This window comes from Phyllostomus hastatus, unplaced genomic scaffold (genome assembly GCF_019186645.2).
Source record: "Phyllostomus hastatus isolate PE091 unplaced genomic scaffold, TTU_PhHast_1.1 phas_scaffold_317, whole genome shotgun sequence".
Classification (NCBI taxonomy): Eukaryota; Metazoa; Chordata; class Mammalia; order Chiroptera; family Phyllostomidae; genus Phyllostomus; species Phyllostomus hastatus.
In genome coordinates, this window is record NW_025334023.1 from 5503900 (window position 1) to 5526267 (window position 22368).

A 22368-nucleotide genomic window follows, 5' to 3' on the forward strand; every position below is an offset into this window, starting at 1 on the left:
AAGGAACCTCAGATTTTAATGGGACAGGAAGAACAGAGTCAGAGACTAAGTTTAATAAGAAGCGGTGAAAAAAAATAAAATTTGTGCTCAGATCCTTCAGAAAATCAGTTCTATCTGTTAGAAATTTAATGATTTCAGTTGAAACAGAGTAAGTAGATCTGTTCCTTCTAACAGGAACAATGAAAAAAGCACAGCTCTGCATTAACACTGAGTGCCAAAAAGGCACATTCAGTCCTGGTTTGAGGTCCCCTTGAAGATTCAAATGTCCCACCTTATGACACCAGTGCAGGTAGAGTTCACAGCCTTCCCAAATCAACAGAAATCCAAGTACCTGAGAAAGCAAAGAAGAAAACAGAGGTTATTCTGAAGTCACCGAGTTGTGGCCCACAGCACTGTTCTGCAGTCAAACACCTTTCCCTTCTGGCACTTCTTGCCATACCTGCACTTCTCAGCCTCTGGGAGTTTGCCACGCTGTTCCACTGCCTGAAAAGCTCTCCCTCCCCAGGCCGCTGACCTTTCAAAGCTGGTTCAAATGTCCCCTCCTGTCGTAACTACTACCAGCATCCCCAGGAAGAACTAATTATTATGCTCTCCACACTCTGACATCCTGCCTAAGTTCCTCCAACTTCCCTCCCCCTGTAATGGACCTTACTCCTGGAATTATTGCTTAGACCCACTTGTGAGAGAACAGAGGACAGGAGACAGCATGTCCAAGGGTTATTTAAAATCTCTTTCTTGAGGAACCAGTGTCATTGTCACAACTGTTAACCATCCCTGTTAACTCTGGTATTTAGGTAATAAATCTTAGTTAGATTTCAATCTCAACTTAGCCAGGCACTCAGTTTGTGTGGAGATGAAAATTGAAAACTGGAGTTCTCAGATGCTTAGGATACAACTAAGTGTTGGGATGTATATGGCACTTCCCTTTTTACCAAATTAATTTTATGTACATAATTTCATTTCTTCTTTACCCAGCCCTATCAAATACCATTTTATTAAATATGATCATTCTCATTTCAAATAAAAGAAACTGAGTCTGAGAAGAGTAATCTGACTTGATCAAGTTCAAAGTAACCCAAAGATAGAGCTGGAAATAGAACTCAGGTCTCCCTCTTTGTTCACTGTTGTTGCCACTGTATGCATGCAAAAAAGGTAGGGTAGAGTAGGGTTGTTAAAATACACTTGTTATTAGACAGTAGAACTCATTCCCCCGCAAAAGCCAACTACAGCAGTTCATGTTTACTGTGTGTGAAAACAGTCCCATTCAGTGGCCAGAGTTTGGCTCAGCTACTTCATTCATCTGCATTTTCCCCATTATAAAGAAAAGTGTCTAACTTGTCTCTCCACCTATAGTCACCCTCTACGCAACTACTAAAGCGATTTTCCTAAAATGGAAATCTGATTTATGCTAAAAGTTTTAGACTTATTTTCCAGGCTTCCGAAAGCTGTCACAGGCCTATGTTTGTAGCCATGTCCCCCATTATTCTTCATTAAGCCCTTCGCACTAACAGACTAGCCTTTCCCTCTTACATTGTCACACCCCATATTGTTCTGTCTTGCCAATTTGTCATGATGTCTCTCACCTGGAATGTTCCTCTCCATCCGCATACACTCATGTCCAAGGCCAACAGTCCTTCATGATCCCACTCTAGTGCCCACTCTTCCAAGAAGCCTTACTTAATCCTCTTGACAGAAGTCACCTCTTCCTTTCCAGAATCCATGTAGAAGTTTATTTAGGTCTCTCTAATGACAATTATAATGCTCTGCCTGTGTTAGTTATTTTTCTCTATGATTTAGTGACCCTGCTAGATCTAAACTCATTGAATTAAGGAACTGTTGTAACTTTTTATCTGATACATATCTCTTTGAAATGCACTGCATAGAAACAAGAACTACTTATGGTTTTTTTAAATCTCTCTATAACTCAGTAATTATCACTCACAATGATTAATATATTTTGTTGAAAAAAATTAATGCAAATGGCATCTGATTTGACAGTTTCATTCTTCTATATCAAACCAGATATCAGCGGGAACAAGAAACCGTGATATAACAGATGCATATGCCCTGTGCATAAGTGGGGACTGAACAACTCTCATTACCTAAAAGTTATTCTCCCAGAAGCTTTCCAATCCACTTCCACAGGCCTTTCTCTGGCCTGGTCTGAATTCCTATCCCTACGTGACACCACTACGTGACAACAGAAGCAGGGTCACTATTGCCAAAAGACTTTTACTAAAATGTAATTTGCACCTGGACTAGTAGACTAGCAGTTGTACATTATAACAGGTTTAAAAAGCAAGCTAATCTGTGAGGCCCAGAAAGACTGATTCTCAGGAGACAGGAAATGAAATGAGTCAGTTCAGTCTGTAAAGGTACTGCTAGGGTGCCTGAAGGTAAAGCTGTGGGTGCCTAAAATAACAATACTGAGTGAGCCATAAAATAGGCTATGAAACAGCAGAATAGAAAAAGGATGTTTTGCCAACTTTTCAAAAGGTCAAAGTGACAAGATGCATCCTCTAATAGCACAGGTCTGTTTTTCTCCACCAATCCCTTGTGCCTAAAATTTGAGCAGTTGATGCAAACCACAGCTCTACTTAGACAAGAGCAATCTTAGGTTCCGAGGGTTCCCGGCACCAATTGGGCACCATATCATAGGCAGGAGCACCTTGTGAGGTTACTCAGGAAGGGAGTGGGGGGAACAAGGAACATTACTCACCAATAGCAATGAGGAGTAGGCAACCAGGATTCCAAATAAACTCAGCAAAAGAAGGGACCAAAAGAACCAGCATTTTGTAATTAGATAAACAACCCTGCAAAAACATGTTTCAGTCCTTAAAATATACAAGAAAATAGCAGCATTTGTGTCAAGACTGGACTAGCTGTGGCATAAAAACACCGAGGGAGATAAGAAGAGAAACATTTCGGAACATATCTGTAAACAGCTCGGGGACATTTAGTTAGGAATTTAACTTCGACCTATACACAATGTGATACCTTAAAGGGGTCTGTGTAAGTGGTATGAATTTTTTGTTATTTAGGATATATACTAAAAATTATGTCCTCTTTCAAAAGCAATATATTAATACAGAAATTCTGAAATTCTAAAAGAGAAAACTCACCCTTAAGTTCACCACCTTAATAAAACTAATGCTTTCCAGTTTGGCAGGTTCCTTGTCTACGTGCCTGTATATTTTCCTACATAAATGCCATCACGGACACTACCTTAATTACTCTCTTTATATATATATGTTTAGGGTTTTTCTTATGCTTGATTTCTTCACCTTTTTCACCAATCCTGCAACCCACATCCCCTCTGACAGCTTAGTCTGTTCTCTACAGATGAGCTTGTTTCTATTTTGTTTGTTAGTTTATTTTGTTGATTAGATTCTACATGAGTGAAATCATATAGTACTTGTCTTTCTCTGACTGGCTTATTTCACTTAGCACAATGCTCTCCAGGTCCATTCATGCTGTTACAAAGAGTAAGATTTCCTTCTTTTTTTTTTTTTGGCTACATAGTATTCCATTATGTAAATGTACCACAGCTTTTTTTATCCACTGATGGACACCAGGGCTGCTTCTGAATTTTGACTGCTGCAAATAACACTGCAAGAAACAAAGGAGCACATATATTCTTTTGAATGTTTCAGATTTCTTCAGATATATTCCCAGAAGTCGAATCACTGGCTCAAAAGGCATCTCCATTTAAAATTTTTTGAGTTAACTCCATATTGCTCTCCACATTGGCTGAACCAATGCATCACCACCAACATGAGAGTTCCCTTTTCTCTACATCCTTGCCAATACTTTGTTGGTTGATTTACTGATGATGATCATTCTGGCAGGTGTGAGGTGATATTTCATTGCGGTTTTATATGTTTTAAGTATATTTTATTGATTATGCTATTACAGTTGTCCCATATTTTTCTCCACTTTATCCCTCTCTGCCCTGTAAACACGTACCTTTCAGCATTCCCACCCCTTCCCCCCTTAGTTCATGTCCATGGGTCGCACATGTAAGTTCCTTAGCTTCTCGATTTCCTATACTATTCTTAACCTCCCCGTCTATTTTGTATCTACCAATTATGCTTCTTATTCCCTATACCTTTCCCCCACAATCTCCCTCCTCCCCCTCCCCACTGATAACCTCCATGTGATCTCTGTTTCTGTGATTCTGTTCCTGTTCTAGTTGTTTGCTTAGTTTTTGTTTTTGAGGTTTAGTTGTTGATAGTTCTGAGTTTGTTGTCATTTTACTGTTCTTAGTTTTTGATCTTCTTTTTCTTAGATAAGTCCCTTTAACATTTCATATAATAAGGGCTTGGTGATGATGAACTCCTTTAACTTGACCTTATCTGGGAAGCACTTTATTTGCTCTTCCATTCTAAATGATAGCTTTGCTGGACACAGTAATCTTGTATGTAGGTCCTTGCCTTTCATGACTTCAAATACTTATGTCCAGTCTTTTCTTGCTGGTACAGTTTCTTTTGAGAAGTCAGCTGATAATTTCATGGGAACTTCTTTGTAGGTAACTGTCTCCTTTTCTCTTGCTGCTTTTAAGATTCTCTTCTTGTCTTTAATCTTGGGTAATACAATTCTGATGTGCCTTGGTGTGTTTCTTCTGGGATCCAACTTCTTTGGGACTCTCTGAGCTTCCTAGACTTCCTGGAAGTCTACTTCCTTCACCAGATTGAGGAAGTTTTCCTTCATTATTTTTTCAAATAAGTTTTCAATTTCTTGTTCTTCCTCTCTCCTTCTGGCACCCCTATGATTCAGATATTGGAACATTTAAAGTTGTCCCAGAGGGTCCTCAGCCTCTCCTCATTTTTTTTGAATTCTTATTTCTTCATTCTGTTCTATTTGGAAATTTATTCCTTCCTCTTTTTGGTTCTAAATTAGGAGTGTCAACCTCATTTTCACCAGGGGCCACATCAGCCTCGAGGTTGCCTTCAGAGGGCTGAATGTAATTTTAGGACTGTGTAAATGTAACTGCTCCTAACAGTTAAGTGAGAGCTTGGCACTGCTGCTGGGTAGAAACAAGGTGCCAGGCTGGATAAAACAAGGTGGAGCGTTGGATTCAGCCTGCAGGCCTTGTGTTTGCCACCTGTGTTCTAAATTACTGATTTGAGTCTTGGTTTCCTTCCCTTCACTCTTGGTTCCCTGTATATTTTCCTTTATTTCACCTTGTTTAGCTTTCATTTCTTCCTTCATTTTGCAACTTAATTCAATAATTTCTGTGAGCATTCCAATTACCAGTGTTTTGAAGTCTGCATCTGATAGGTTGTCTATCTCTTCGTTACTCAGTTCTTTTTCTGGAGTTTTGATTTGTTCTTTCATTTGGGCCATATTTCTTTGTCCCTGCACACCTGTTACATTGTAAGGGGCAGAGCCTTAGGTATTTGCCAGGGCAGGACAACCCTTTTCCTGCATTGTGGCACTGTACGTGGGGGCGAAGTCAGAGAGGGAACAGTGCCACTTGACTGGCTCTCACCCTGCTTTCCATCACTTCCCTCACTCCCCACAAGCAGATTGTGCCCTTTCAGGTGCTGCTTCCCAGGTGGGTGGGTTTGTGTACATTCTAGGACCCTGTGGGTCTCTCCAATGGACTCTCCTATGAGAGTGGGAGTTTCTCCTGCCTTTGTCACCCCCACAGGTTTTACAGCCAGAGGTTTTGAGTCTTTAGTTTCCCCATGCTAGTACACTGGGTTTTCCAGTCTCACTCCCATTGTTCCTCCCAACTTATCTGCACATGAATGTGGGACCCCTGGTTAGTCAACCCCTGCCTCGCCCATGTGGTTTACAGCCTTGCTGCATGTCCTCTCTGCCCATTGGCTACCTATCTCCATCCCTCTTACCAGTCTAACTAAATTTTTCTTTAACTCCTTGGTTGTTGGACTTCCATACAGTTCAAATTTCAGGCAGTTCTAGTTGTTTTTTATTTTTAAACTAGTTGTTATCCTTCTTTTGGTTGTGTGAGGAAGTGAAGCCTTTCTACCTATGCCTCCATTTTGGCCAGAACTCTTCATTGTGGTTTTAATTTTCACTTCTCTGATGGTTAGTAATGCTGAGCATCTTTTCCTATAGCTATTGGCCAGCTGTATGTCCTCTTCAGATAAGTGGCTATTCAGGTCCTTTGTCTATTCTTTAATTGGACTGTTTGTTTTTTTGGTGTTGAGTTGTATAAGTTCTTTTCATATTTTGGAAATTAGCCCCTTATCAGATGTATCATTGGTGAATATGTTCTCCCATTCAGTAAGCTGTCTTTTCATTTTGTTGGTGGTTTCCTTTACTGTGCAAAAACTTTTGTTAGTCCCATTTGGTTATTTTTTTATTTCATTCCCCTTGCCCAAAGCAAGACATCAGAAAAAAAATACTGCTATGTGAAATGTCAGATTTTACTGCCTATGTTTTCTTCTAAAACTTCTATGGTTTTGAGTCTACCAGTTAAGTCTTCAATTCATTTTGAGTTTATTCTTGTGTACAGTGGAAGAAGGTAGTCTAGTTTCACTTCTTTTGCATGAATCTGTACAATTTTCTCAAAACCATTTATTGAATAGACTACCTATTCCCCAATGTATGTTTTGCCTCCTTTATCAAATATTGACTGACTATAAAGGTGTGGGTTTATTTCTGGGCTCTCTATTCTGTTCTGTTTATCTATGTTTCTGTTTTTATGCCAGTACCATGCTGTTTTGATCACTATGGACTTACAGTAAAGTTTGATACCAGGTAGTGTGATTCCTCCAACTCTGTTCTTTTTCAAGATTGCTGTGGCCATTCAGGGTCTTTGCAGTCCATATAAATATTTGGAATATTTTTCTAGTTCTGTGAAATATGTCATTGGTATCTTGATAGGAATTACACTGAATCTATAGACTGACATTTAAAAAAATTTTCTTAGATTTCTTTAAAAAATTTTTTTATTATTGTTCAATTACAATTGTCACCATTTTCCCCCATTACTCTCCCCTGACCTATGCACCCCGCCCCCACATCCCACCATATTGTCCTTGTCCATGGGTCCTTTATATATATTCCTTGATCACCCTTCCCCTTCTCCACACATTTATACCCCTCCCCCATCCTCTCTGGTTACTGTCAGTTTGTTCTTTATTTCAGTGTCTCTGGTTCTATTTTGCTTGCTTGTTTTTGTGTTGATTAGGTTCCACTCATATGGTATTTGTGTCACCACCTGGCTTATTTAACTTAGCATAATACTCTCCAGTTCCAATGCTGTTGTGAAGGGTAGGAATTCCTTCTTTCTTTCGAGTAGAATTCCATTGTGTAAATATGCTATCGTTTTTTGATCCAATGATTTACTGATGGGCACTGAGGCTGTTTCCAGCACTTGGCTGTTGTAAATAATGCTGCTATGAACATTGGGGTGCATAGGTTCTTTTTATTGTTTTTTGGGGGGATTCTTAGGCTATAATCCCAGCAGTGGAATTGCCAGGTCAAAAGGCAGTTCCATTTTTAGTTTTCTGAGGAAACTCCATACTGTTTTCCACAGTGGCTGCACTAGTATGCATTCCCACCAAGAGTGCACTAGGGTTCCCTTTTCTCCACAACTTCATTGGCACTTGTTGTTTGTTGATTTGTTTATGATAGCCATTCTGACTGGTGTGAAGTGGTATCTCATTGTGGTTTTAATTTGCATCTCCCTGATGGCTAATGATGCTGAGTATCCTTTCATATGTCTATGGGCCCTATGTATGTCCTCCTTGGAGATATAGATTGACATTTTAATTATGTTAATTTTTCCTAGTAGTGAACATGGTATATGCATCCACTTATTTGCATCTTCTTCAATTTCCTTCTTCAGTGTCATATGATTTTCCAAAAAACAAGTCTTATATATCACTGGTTAAATTTATTCTGAGGTATCTTTTGAAGCAATTGTGAATGGAATTTGTTTCTTAGTTTCCCCTTCTGATAGTTAATTATTGGTGTATAAAAATGGAACTGATTTCTGGATGTTTATTTCGTATCCTGCTACTTTCTTGAATTTATCAGTTCTAGTAATTCTTCAGGGTTATCTCTATATAGTATCATGTCATCTACAAATAATAATAGTTTTTCTTCTTCCTTTGCAATCTGGATACCTTTTAATTCTTCTTCTTGTCTGATTGCTGTGGCTAGGACTTCCAGTACGATATTGAATGAGAGTGGTGAAAGCAGACATCCCTGTCTTGTTCTTGATCTTAAGGAAAACAGTTGTAGCTTTTGCCCATTAAGTATGATGTTGGCTGTGGGTTTGTCACATATAGTCTTTATTGTGTTTAGGTATGTCCTCTCTATTCCCATTTTTATAAGACTCTTTTTCATCATAAATGGATGCTAGATTTTATTGAATGTTTTTTTCTGTGTCTGATGATATGATCCTATGGTTTTATCCTCCATTTTGTTTATATGGTGTATTATGTTTAGTGATTTGTGGATATTGTACTAACATTGCATCTCTGCAATAAATCCTACTTGAACACAGTAGATGATCTTTTTAACACATTGCTGGATCCAGTTTGCTAATGTTTTGTTGAAGATTTTTGCATTTATGTTCATCAGGTATATTTGCCTATAATTTATGTTTGTAGTGTCTTTATCTGCTTTTGGACTTAGGACAATGCTGGCCTCATAAAATAAGCTTGGGAGTCTTTCTTCCTCTTGAATTTTTTTGTGATAGTTTAAGAAGGAAAGGTATTAGTTCTTTTTTGGATGTTTAGTAAAATTCACTTGTGAAGCCATCTAGTCAAGAACTCCTGTTTGTTGTTTTTTTTTTTTTAAATATTGTTTTGATTTCACTAGTTGTAATCTGTCTATTCAGATTCTATGGCTATTTCTGATTCAGTTTTGGAAGGTTGTATGTTTCTAGGAATCTATTTCTTTCAGATTGCCCAATTTGTTGGCATGTAGAAGTTCATAATATTTCCTTACAATCCTTTTTATTTCTTTGGTGTCAGTTATTACTTCTCCTCTTTCATTTCCGATTTTATTTATTTGGGTCCTCTTTCTTTTTTTCTTGAGGAATCTTGTTAAAGGCTTGTCAATCTTGCTTATCTTTTCAGAGAAATAGCTCTGGTTTTGTAGACCTTTTGTATTGTTTCTTTTAGACTCTATTCTGTTTATTTCTACTCTAATCTTTTTTTTGTCCCATTAACTCTTTTTTTTCCTTTTTTAAAGATTTTATTTATTTTTAGAGAGGGAAGGGAGGGAGAAAGAGAGAGGGAGATCATCAATGTGCGGTTGCTGGGGGCTGTGGCCTGCAACCCAGGCAAGTGCCCTGACTGGGAATCGAACCTGCGACACTTTGATTCGCAGCCCGTGCTCAATCCACTGAGCTACGCCAGCCAGGGCTCCCATTAACTCTATTTTTTTTATTGTTGTTCAAGTATAGTTGTCTCCATTTTCCCCTCACCACTCTCCCCTGCCGTACCCATCCCTGCCTCCCACACTCAATCCAACTTGTCTTTGGCTTTGTCTGTGGGTTCTTTATACATGTTCCTTAATGACCCTTCCCCTTGTTCTCCCGTTATTCCCCTTCCCCATCCCTCTGGTTACTGTCACTTTGTTCTTTATTTCAATGTCTCTGGCTATATTATGCTTGCTTGTTTGTTTCATTGATAGGTTCCACTTATAGGTGAGATCATATGGTATTTGTCTTTCACCACCTGGCTTATTTCACTTAGCATAACGTTCTCCAGTTTCATCCATGCTGTTGCAAAGGTAGAAGCTCCTTCTTTCCTTCTACTGTGTAGTATTCCATTGTGTAAATGTACCACAGTTTTTTGATCCACTCATTTACTGATGGACACTTAGGTTGCTTCCAGCACTTGGCTATTGTAAATAATGATGCCATGAACATTGGGGTGCATAGGTTCTTTTGAATTGGTGTTATTTCCTTCCTTCAACTCACTTTGGGCTTGTTGTTCTTTTTCAGTTCCTTTAAGTGTAATTTCAGATTGTTTATTTGAGTTTTTCCTTTTTTCCTAAGGTAGGCCTGTAATGCTATAAATTTCCCTTTTAGCAGTGCTTTTGCTGTGTCCCATAGACTTGGGGTTGTTGTGTTTTCATTTTCATTTGTTTCAAGGTATCCTTTGATTTCTTCCTTGATCTCTGTTAAGCCATTCATTGTTTAGTACCATGTTATCTAGCTTCCATGTCTTTGTGTTTTTCAGTTCTTTTTTGTGACTGATTTCTAATTTCATATCATTATGATCAGAGAAGATGCTTGATGTGATTTCAATCTTCTTAAATTTACTGAGACTTGGTTTGTGTCCTAACACTGGTATATCCCAGAAAATGTTCCATGTGCACTTGAAAAGAATGTATATTCTGCTGTTTAGGATGACATGCTCTGAACATACCTATTAAATCCATCTGATCTAGTGTCATTTAAGGCCACCATTTCCCTGTTGATTTTCTGTCTGGAAGATCTATCCATTGACATTAATGGGATGTTAAAAGGCTATGCTATGATTCTATTACTGTCAATTTCTACTTTACATCCATCAAAACTTGCTTTACATATTTAGGTGCTCCTATGTTTGGTGCATAAATGTTTACAAGGTCCATATTCTCTTGACTGATAGTTCCTTTTACCATTTAAAAAAATCTGTTTTGTCAGATATAAGTATTGCTACCCCAGCTTTTTTCTTTTTTCATTTCAACCTGCATAAAATGTTTTTCTTCATCCCTTTATTTTTAGATTGTGATAATTTTCAGTCTAAGGCAGGTCTTTTGTAGAGAGCATATACCTAGGTTTCATTTTCTTATCCATTCAGCTACCTATGTATTTTGATTGGAGCATTTAAGCCAAGCATTAAAGTATTATTGACAGATACATATTTATTGCTATTTTATTTTGTAAACTATGTTCCTCTGTTTTTTTTTCCTTCTTAAATCAAGTCCTTTTAACATTTCTTACAATGCTGATTTGGTGGTAACAAACTCCTTTGGCTTTTTATTCTTTGGGAAACTATGCCTCCTTCAAGCTCAAATGACAGCCTTGTTGGGTAAGTAGTCTTAGTTGGAGGTCCTTCCTTTTCATCACTTTGAATATTTCCTGACAATCCCTTCTGGCCTAAAATGTTTCTGTTGAGAAATAAGCTGACAGTCTTATGAGAGCTCCCTTGTAGTTAACTAATTGTCTTTCTCTTGTGGCTTACAATTCTCTTTGTCTTCAACCTTTGCCATTTTAATTATGATGTTACTGCCTCTGCTGGGCATGGGTGCACACAGAAAGGGCCACACTGGATACCATGGCCAGCTTTTACCACCACCAGCTCCAGGTGCAGGTGAGCAAAAGTCCCAAGACACTCCAAGATCTGCTTCTGCCTGCCTCTGCCTGCCAGCTGTCTGTTAGGCTCAGTCACTGAAAGACCCTCTGGTGGTACTTGAGTTGCATGAGGTAGGTTCACAGTGAATCACCAAGAAGGTTTGAGTGATTGTCCCATGATGGAGAGATACTGGTCATTCTTCAGGGAAGGTGGGGCATGTGGCCCTTGCACCAGACCCACACAATTCAATCTGTCCCAGAGTTTGTTCTGACCTCAGCAAGACAGAGTCACTAGGAATCAGGTGTGTGGGGCCTCTGGAGCTCAGAGGGTGAATCTACTAGAAGCCCAAAGGGTGGTTCTAGAGGATCTCCAATGAGGAGAAAGTGCCAGTGAGGTTCACGGGAAAATAGGAAAAATGGGCCCTGACCCAAAGTCACCCAATTCAGTCACAGACACCCCAAGTCTGCCCAAACTTCTACATCCTGGCCAAGGCAGCTGACTCCTCAGCAGATCGTACAGGATCGGGCAAAAGGTAATTGTTCTATTCCATGTAAGATATCTGGGCCATTAAAACAGTCCTGATGTGTTCTTTTCCAAAAGTTTATGAGAGAAAACTACTGATTATTTGCTAAAAGAAACAGTGTCATATTTTGTCTAGGTATCATATGTCAAAAAATCTAGACTCTTCCATGTGGTGGTTGTGGAGGAAGGGAGTCAGTGAAGTTGGATGAGGGGATAGAGGGCATAAATGATAATGGAAAAATTAATTAAAAATAATTTAAAAAATAAAAATTAAAAATATTTCAACTCCATTTCAAGATAACAGAAAGTTGCTTCTCTCCATATAAAACCAGGAGAAATTAAATTTTGATGACATAATATATAAATTAGTGAACATATAACCACATTAAAAATAAAACAGTAAATTCTTTTTGGTCAGGGGCCATAAGACACACCAAGAAGAAAGAAACAGGCAAGAAGCCACCCTGGTGAGAGCCACCTCAGATCAAGCCACTGGTAGGAGTACTGTGTAGAAGATGAAGTTACAACTAGAAATCAGAAAACATGAGGAATGTCAAAAAGTGAATGCAATGAATCCGACTAATAGGGTAACATGCACCCCAAAAAATACAATTCAGAAATTAACCACAAAATAAATATATTTAAGATCTTCAGAACTCCAACAAGATGGCAGAATAGGAAAATGTGTTTGCTTCCTCCCACAATCATATCAAAATTGTAACTAAATTATAGAACCACATGAAGACTAGCTGAACAAAACTCCTATAGCTAAGAACATAAAGAAATTATGTCAAAACTGGTAAGAGGGGCCAAGAGGAAAAACAGGCTGATTCCAAAACAATGTGTAGTAATGAAAAATCAGGAATGATATCTTGGTTATAAAGGCCCAACTGAGGAGCCAGAGGTCCCAGCCACACACCAGGCCCCCCAGTCTCAAGCACCAGTGCCAGGAAAAAGAGTTCCCAAATAGCTGGCTATGAAAATCAGCAGGGATTGCACACAGTGAAATGGAGGGCTTCTGTAGACCCACACATCTTCTTAAAGGGCTCAAGAACAGACTCACTGACTCACAAACGCTCACCCTAAGCTCAAGTGAATGGAAAGCAGCTCAAAAAGTGCCAAGGACACAGGGGGAGCAACAGAAGAATCTGGATTCAGGGGGAGGCCAGGAAAGATAGCACTCTCTGGGACTAACATTCCAACAGGTACCATTGTTCCTTTGTTGAGCACCCCTACCCCCTCCACACACACATGCAGCCTTCTGGTGCACACACACCAAATCTGAGTCTCCATTAACCTGGATAACACTGCTCTCACCCCACCCTGGTGATTTTCTGAGACCCTATCCTACCCAATTCACGCAGGGGACCTGCGTGAAGTGTACCCAAAACACTTTCAGAGGCTAATCCACACAAGCAGTGGACTGGGTCCAAGCTACATACTTTCCTAAAATCTCTAAAAGGTCCACAAACTCAAAACTAGCAGTGGCTGGCCTCAGCATGCCCTGTAACTCTTGCTAAATGGCACAAAACCCAGCACTAGTGACAGCTAGCTTCAGTTCCCAGGTGTCTCATAACCACTCCCAGGTGTCTCAAAGTCCAGCACAGATGCTAGCAACTGGATCATTTTGTACCTCCTTACAGGGGGCCTGGGTTGGACACAGACAGTGGCTAACCTTGGCCTTCAAACCAAACCATCCCCAAAGACCACAGAACCAACACCTGATGGCTGGCTTCACCACACCAGAGCACCACCATATTAGTGACACAAACAACACACAAAAAGGGTAGATCTACTAGGCACCAGAGCCCCACTAAAGCAAATCCCATTCCATGGAGTCAGCTTCCACACAACAACTCATCCACTGTAGTCATAGCTCATGCTCACAGCCAGTCAGACTGAGGTTCAATACCACTCACTGACATACAATAGCAATTAAGGCTCAACTGCAATAGCAGGGCACACACAACCCAAATAAGGGACACACTCAAAGCAACCAATTCAGGTAACCAGGGAGACTGCACCATTAGACGCACAATACACCTACTACAAAAAGCCATCCTGCCAAGACTGGGAGATATAGCGGATCTAATACATAGGAAGTCTTCTTGGGAAAACCCCCTCATTTCAATCCACACTCTGCACTAATACATAAAGAAATCTTCAGGACCTTTTCCCTCCTTCTCATCACTGAAAGATGCAGCTGTCTTGCATCTTCTCCCAATTCATATGTACAAACCACAATGCTTTCTACCAGCACCAGTTGTTAGCTGATGGTAATAGCAGGGGGAAAAAAAAAACACCTAGTAGTGAGGCATTGGGAACATTCACATAGCAAGGAAGAGGGAGACAAGTCTAACTCCACAACACACTGCAGTGGAGAGAAAAGTAACAGCTACCCCATGAAAATTTTGCTGTACCTCTCACTAGCTAAGGGTAACAACTACAAATCTGGGCAATATATTTTTTAACATCTAAATGAAGGAAACAAAAAAGCCAACAGGCAGTCAAGTGCTAAGGAAATTAAACAATCTAGCCTTAGACCTAAAGGAATTAGAAACAGAACAAAAAAGCCCAAAGTGAGTTAAAAAAAAAGAAAACAATAAAGATCAGAGTAAAAATAAACAAAATATAGTCTAATAAAATAATACAAAAGATCAATAAAACCAAAACCTGGTTCTCTGAATAGATAAACAAGATTGATGAACCTTTAACCAGACTCATCAGAAAAAAAGAGACAGGACTCAAATAAATAAACTCTGGAGGACTTCTGGCCAAGATGGAGGCATAGGTAGATACACTTTGCACACAACCAAAATAGGGACAACAAATTGAAAAACAAAAAAATAGCCAGAACTGCCAGAAAATTGAACTTATGGAAGTCTGACAACCAAGGAGTTAAAGAAGAAACATTCATTCAGACTGGTAGGAGGGGTGGAAACCGGCAGCTGGGATGAAGAGGACATACAGCAAGGCAGTGGCTGGAGGACCAGGCAGTCCAACATTTGTGTGCTGATAAACTGGGAGGAACAAGTGGGGAGCAAGACAGGCTGTGAAATCCAGGGTTCCAGCATGGGGAAATAAAATCTCAAAACCTACAGCTGTAAAAATCTCTGGGGGCTTCAGTGGCTGGAGAAACTTCCAGCTTCACAGGAAAGTTTGTAGGAGAGACTCACAGGGTCTTATAATGTACACAAACCCACCCACCTGGAATCAGCACCAGAAGCGCCCAATTTGCTTGTGGGTAGCAGGGGAAGTGGCTAAAAGCCCACCAGGAGCTGAGCAAGTAGCAATGTTTCCTCTCAGACCCCTCCCTCACATAGAGCGCCACAACACAGACACGTGAGTTGCCCCGCCCCTGGTGAATACCTAAGGTTCTGCCCCTCACAATGTAACAGCCACAGGGAGACAAAAAATAAATAAATAAATAAATGGCCCAAGTGAAACAAGAAATCAAACCTCCAAAAATAGAACTAAGCAATGAAGAGATAGCCAACCCATCAGATGCACAGTTAAAACACTGGTAATCAGCCCCGGCTGGTGTTACCAGCCTGTGAACCAGGGGTCACTGGTTTGACTCCCAGTCAGGACAAATGCCTGGGTTGCGGGCCAGGCCCCCAGTACAGGGCATGCAAGAGGCAACCACTCATCGGTATTTCTCTCCCTCTCCTTCTCTTTCCCTTCCCCTCTCTAAAAATAAAATAAAATCTTAAAAAAAAACCCTGGTAATCAGGATACTAACAGAAATTGTTGAGTATGGTCACAAAATAGAAGAAAAAGTGAAGGCTATGCAAAGTGAACTAAAGAAAAAAATATACAGGTAACAAGCAGTGAAGGGAAGGAAACTGGGACTCAAATCTATGATGTGGACCAGAAGAAAGAAATAAACGTTCAACCAGAATAGAATGAAGAACAAGAATTCATAAAAATGAGGAGAGGCTTAGGAACAATTTTAAATGTTGTTTCTGATGAGTTGTCTCCGGGACCACTTTAAATGTTCCAACACCCAAATCATAGGGGCACCAGAAAGAGAAGAGGAGATCAAGAAATTAAAAACTTATTTGAAAAACTAATGAAGAACTTGCCCAATGTGGTTAAAAAAAAGAAAAAGACTTCCAGGAAGTCCAGGAAGCTCAGAGAGTCCCAAAGAAGTTGGACCCAAGGAGGAACACACCAAGGCACATCATAATTACATTAGCCAAGATTAAAATGAAGAAGAGAATCCTAGAAGCAGCAAGAGATAAAGAGACAGTTACCTACAAAGGAGTTCCCATAAGACTGTCAGCTGATTTCTCAAAAGAGACCTTGCAGGCAAGAAGGGGCTGGAAAGAAGTATTCCAAGTCATGAAGGGCAAGGACCTCCATCCAAGATTGTTCTATCCAGCAAAGCTATTATTTAGAATGGAAGGGCAGATGAAGTGCTTCTCAGATAAGGTCAAGTTCAAGGAGTTCATCATCAACAAGCCCTTATTATATGAAATATTAAAAGAATTTATCTAAGAAAAAGAAGATAAAAATATGTGCAGTAAAATCACAGCAAACTCACAATTAGTAACAACCACACCTAAAACAAAAAAAGAAGCAAACTAAGCAAACAACTAGAACAGGAACAGAACCACAGAAATGGAGATCGTGTGGAGGGTTAGCAACAGGAGTGGGAGAAGGAGGGAGGGGGAAAAGGTACAGAGAATAAGTAGCATAGATGGTAGGTAGAAAATAGACAGGGGGAGGATAAGAACAGTATGGGAAATGTAGAAGCCAAAGAACTTATACGTATGACACATGGACATGAACTAAAGTGGGGGAATGTGGGTGAGAGAGGGTCAGCTGGGCAGAGGGGAGTGAAGGAGAGAAATGGGACAACTGTAATAGCATAATCAACAAAATATATTAAAAATGAAATAAACAAGAAAGTAGACAAACAAACAAAAAAAGAAATATTCAGAATGGGCAAATCCATAGATACAGGTAGCACACTGCTAGTTTTCAGGAGCTAGGGGAGAGGAAGAAATGGGAATTGACTTCTAATGGGTATAAAGTTTCCTTTTATGGTACTGAAAATGTTCCGGAACTTGATACTGGTGATGGTTGTACAACACTGTAAATATAGGAACTGTCACTGAATTACACACTTTAAAGTGGTTAAAATCATGAACTTTATATTACATGAATTTTACCACAGGCAAAAAAAAATTCTCCACCCTTTTGCACACCTTCTTAACTGCTGCTGTTTGAATGGATCACTCCTTTGCACCAACACAATACTGAGTTTGTACCTTTACTGAGCATATTTCACATTACACTGCAAATTATTTGTCCTTGTGACTGTTCCCCTACCAGACTGCAAGCATTTTCAAGAGAAGAGCTGTGTCCTATCAGATTTGTTTCTTTGTTGCCTTACTTAGTGTCTGGCACAGAGTAAGCCCAACAAATACTTGCTGAATAAATGAATGCAAAAAAAAAATATATCAGGAACAAGGCAGGGATGTACACTTTCTCCTCTCATTTCAACATAGTATTGGAAGTCTTAGCCATAGCAACCAGACAAGAAGAAGAAATAAAAGACTTCAAACTGAAAAGTAAAGAAGTAAAGAAGTAAAATTGTCATTATTTGCAGATAACCTTATACTGTATATAGAGGACCCTAAAGATTCCACCAAAAACCTACTAGAACTTGTAAATAAATTCAGTAAAATAGCAGAATATAAAATAATTATCAGAAAATAATTGCATTTTTATACATCGATAAGGAACTATCAGAGAGGGAAACTAAAACAAATAATCCCACTTACAATTACATCAAAAAATACCTCAGAATAAATTTAACTGAGGATATAAAAGATCTGTATTAGGAAATTATAATAAATGAAGAAGGTATTATGCTCAGTGAAATAAGTTAGAGAAAGACAAATACCATATCATTTCATTTACATGTGGAATCTAAAGAACAAAACAAACAAACAAATAAACAAAATTGAAATAGACTCAAAGACACAGAGAGCAGACTGAGGGATGCCAGAGTAAAGGGGGTTGGGGAGCTGGGTTGAAGATGTGAAGGGATTAAGAAGTACAAACTGGTTGTCATAAAACTGTCATAGGGATGTCAAGTACAACATGGGGAATATGTCAATAATATTGTGGTAACCATGTATGGTGCCAGGTGGTGCTAGAAATATTGGTGGGAACACTTTATAAAGTATATGATTGTCTAACTAGTATGCTATCCACCTGAAATCACTACAAAATAATATTGAAAGTAAACTGTAATTGAACAAATTTAAATGATATTGAAGAAAGAAACTGAAGAAGATACAAATAAATGGAAGCATGTACCATGCTCATATCTAAGAAAACTTAACATCATTAAAATGTCCATAATATCCAAAGCAATATATAGATTCAACACAATTCCTATCAAAACGTTAATGGCATATTTCACAAAAGTAGAATAATCCAAAAATTTATATGGAACCACAAAAGTCCCCAAATAGTCACAGATATCCTGAGAAATCAAAATAAACTTGGAGGTATCATGCTACCTAATCTCAGACTATACTGTAAGGCTAGAGTGGTCAAAACAGCATGGTGCTGGCCTAAGAACAGACACACAGATCAATGCAACAGAATTGAGAGCCCAGAAATAAACTCACCCTTACTTATATCGTCAATTAATGTAGGATGAAGGAGGCAAGAACATACAAAGAGATAAAGACATTCTATCCAATGAATGGTTTTGGAAAAATTGGACAGATACATGCAAAAAAAAAAGAAAGAAACTAAATTACCTTCTTACACCACATACAAAAATAAACTCAAAATGTATTATAGACTTAAATGTAAGACATGAATTCATAAAACTCCTAGTAGAAAACATAGGCAGTAAAATCCCTGACATTTCTCTTAGAAATTTTTTTTGACATATCTCCTCAGGGAAGGGAATCAAAAAAATTTAAACAAATGGGAATACATCAAAATAAAAAGTTTTTGCATAGAAAAGGAAACCATCAATAAAATGAAAAACAACCTACTGAATGGGCAAAGATATTTGCCAATGACACATCTGATAAGAGGTTAATACTCAAAATCTGTAAATAACTCATACAAGTCAACTCCCCAAAAAACAAATGATTGAATTAAAAAATGGGCAGAGGACCTGAATAGACACTTTTCCAAAGAGGACATACAGATGGTCAATAGACATATGAAAAGATGTTCAATATCAATAATCATCAGAGAAATGAAAATTAAAATCACAATGAGATATCACCTTACACCTGTCAGAATGGCTATCATTAATAAAATAACAAATGATGTTGGGAAGGATGTGGAGAAAAGGGGACTCTCATGCACTGTTGGAAGGAATGCAAATTGGTGCAGCCACCATGGAAAACAGTATGGAGGGTCCTCAAAAAATTAAAAGTGAAACTGCCTTATGACCTAGCAATTCCCCTTGTGGATATAAATATCTGAAGAAACCCAAAATATCAAAGCAAAAGCATATATGCAGCCCCCCTATGTTCAATGCAGCATTATTTACAATAGCCAGGGTATGGAGGCAACCCAAGTCCCCATTAACATGAGTTGATTAACAAGAGTGGTGGTAGATATATACAATGGAATATTGCTTAGCCATAAGAAAAGAATGAAGTCTTACCATTTGCAATAGCATGGATGGACCTAGAGGGTATTATGCTAAGGGAAATAAGACAGAAAAAGGTCACTACCCTACGATTTCACTTATATGTGGAATATAAAGGGCATAATAAATGAACAAACAAAATAGACTCATAGATATGGAGAAAAGACTGATGTTTGACAGGTTGACAGAGAGGAGTGAGCTTGGAGAAGCTGGGTGAAAGAGGTGAAGGAATTAAGAAATACAACTTGTTAGTTACAAAACAGTCACAGGGATGTTAAGTACAGCTTAGGGCATATAGTCAATTATATTATAATAACTATGTACAGTGCCAGGTAGGTATTTGAAAGATGAAGAAGACTATTTTGTAAAGTAGGTGATTGTCTAACCATTGTGCTATACATCTGAAACTAATACAAAATAATTTTAATGTAAACTATAATTGAAAATAAAATTTTTACATAAATAAATATCATTAATAGGGAAGGAAGACAAGCTTTGGAAGAACAAAGAACCTATATGTTAGAGAGAAGAAAAAATCTCAGATGAGAGTTTTCTCTTCAGATACCTGGACAAGACAGGTACAGACAAGAAGTGACAGATGGGGTCCTGGCTGGTATGGCTCAGTAGATTGAGTGCTGGCCTGCGAACCAGAGAGTCACTGGTTTGATTCCCAGTCAGGGCATATGCCTGGGTTGCAGGCCAGGCCCCTGGTGGAGGGGTACATGAGAGGCAATCACACCATGATATTTTCCTCCCTCTCTTTCTCCCTCCCTTCCCCTCTCTCTGAAAAATAAGTAAGTAAAATCTTTTTAAAAAAAAGTGAGGGCTGGAAACGAAACAGACCGGAGTTAGCTTGTCATAGATGCAATTAGCCTTAAAATTTTCCACAAGGTAAACTTTAGCCCTTCTTTATAAAGTAAAGGAAATCTCTGTTGATGTGGGAAAACACTGAGGGATGCTTTGCAAAGTACTTCCAGGTCGAAGATGCTATGGTATAACTCACTAAGCAACCATGTTAGTAATACTGAACTCACTGTTCCAAAGAGAGAAGGGTATTCCTTAAAGATACTTTGAATGTTTAGATACTTGATCTGTGTACTTTTCCAAATGTGACAATATTTTGATTTATTACTGTGTGAAAGAACTGGAAAATATCCTGAGATACTATTTATTTCTTAACTACTTTGCAGTAAGCTACAGTTTTAAGTTCAAAAACAGCTTAATAAAAACTTTCAAACAACAGCAACAATATAAAAGGAACCAAGATGTAAATAATAGAGGAAATCCAGTGCTATGGCTGGCATTTAGGATGATTTTTCTCTACAAGTAGTGGGTGAAACACAGGAAAGGGGGTTTCCTGCACCTTGCAGCACTGAGGACAAATGGGAGAAGAAAAATCTGGTAAACGTAATAAATATACTTTATTTTAGGGATGTTCAGGGAGACAGCCTAGGAGTAAGTACAAACTGGAAATAAACTGCTTTTTGGGACTGAATCCTAGCTTTGAACCATCTAGGAGTAAAACTGGATTAAAATGAACAGTGTTTGCTAATACCCTTGCTTGTCTGTCAGAGTAACTCTCTGAGAAGACATAATATAAATTACCTACACAACTTTTAAAAAAAATCCTTACCCAAAGATATGTTTACTGATTTTAGAGAGAGAAGGATGGGGAGAGAGGAGAGAGGAAGGCAGGGAGGGAGGGAGGGGGAGAGAGAGAGAGATAGTGATCGCTGCCTCACACACTCAGACAGGGATCGAACCCACAACCTAGGTATGTGCCCTGTCAGGAAATCAAACCTGCAACCTTTTGGTGCACGGGATGACATTCCAACCAACTGAGCCACCCGGCCAGAATGACCTGCACAGCTTTTTATATACAATGTCTGGTGCTCAAGCAAAAGGCATACCAGGAGAGGAGACCACATTAGTGAATGCGAAAAGAAACAAGGGACAACATAAAAAGATCTTCAACAAATCTAGAGAATAGAAGTATCAGACACAGACTTCTAAATAACTATCCTTCAAATGTTTAGACTAGGAAAACATTAAAATTTCAGTAAGGTACTATTAAAGACAGGGTCAATTAAGAATTTTAGAAAGGAAAATACAGCAACAAATATTAAGAACTCAGTGAATGGAGTTAATAACAGGTAGGGCAAAGCTGAAAAGAATTTGTTAAACAAAAGGTTAAAAAATCAAGAATGAAACGGAGACACATAAAAAATATGGAAAATACAGAAGAAAGTCTGAGATACCTAGGGGATAAAGAAAAAAGGTCTAATGTGCATAAAATTGAAATCTCAAAAATAGAGGCAATAGAAAAGAGGGTAAAAGCAATATGTGAAAGGGTAATAGCTGAGAACTCTTCCAAAATAATTAAAAATATTGTATTGGTCTGGGATCACTGAGAAATGCATTTATTGTTGGGATTATACCTTGTGCTATTATAGAAAAAAGCTATGTGAGACTGCTACATCTGTTGTGATAATTTGGCCTGAAGTTGCCAGAAGTCAGACAGGCCAGCAGCTGGGAAAGAGAACTGAACATGACATATGAAAGAAATCAAACCCTGAGGAGAAACCAAACCTGCAGGAATAAACTAAAACACCTGAGGACAGACTGGAACCCACGAGTGAACAGAAAACGTGAAGCCTGTGCCTGTCTATCACTGTGTCAAGAGTTGAGCTAAGTTGCTCCGGGCATTGCTGTCTCTGCAACCATTCCACTTCAGCCAGCAGCCTCAGGGACGTGTGCACCCTAGATAGTGGCTCACTGAGTCAGAAGCAAATGTAAGTTCCTGATATGACAAGATCAACAGTCTCCTGCTTGCCAGAGCCTGGATGCTCTATGCACCCTAGGTTAGACCTGCATGGGTCTTACCAAAACACTGCTCTTTCTGTTTGAATTGACTGATTTGGCCCTAGCCCAGGA

At 38.9% G+C, this 22368-nt stretch overlaps 1 protein-coding gene across 1 annotated transcript in view; it reads right to left on the minus strand.

The window, feature by feature from the left end:
• The window catches only part of LOC123805340 (glycerophosphodiester phosphodiesterase domain-containing protein 4-like), a 95887-nt gene that overhangs the window by 58805 nt on the left and 14714 nt on the right, over window positions 1-22368 (minus strand). Inside the window, 2 exon segments of the mRNA XM_045817814.1 lie at window positions 272-331; window positions 2720-2813. Coding sequence (XP_045673770.1) covers window positions 272-331; window positions 2720-2813 — 154 coding nt within the window.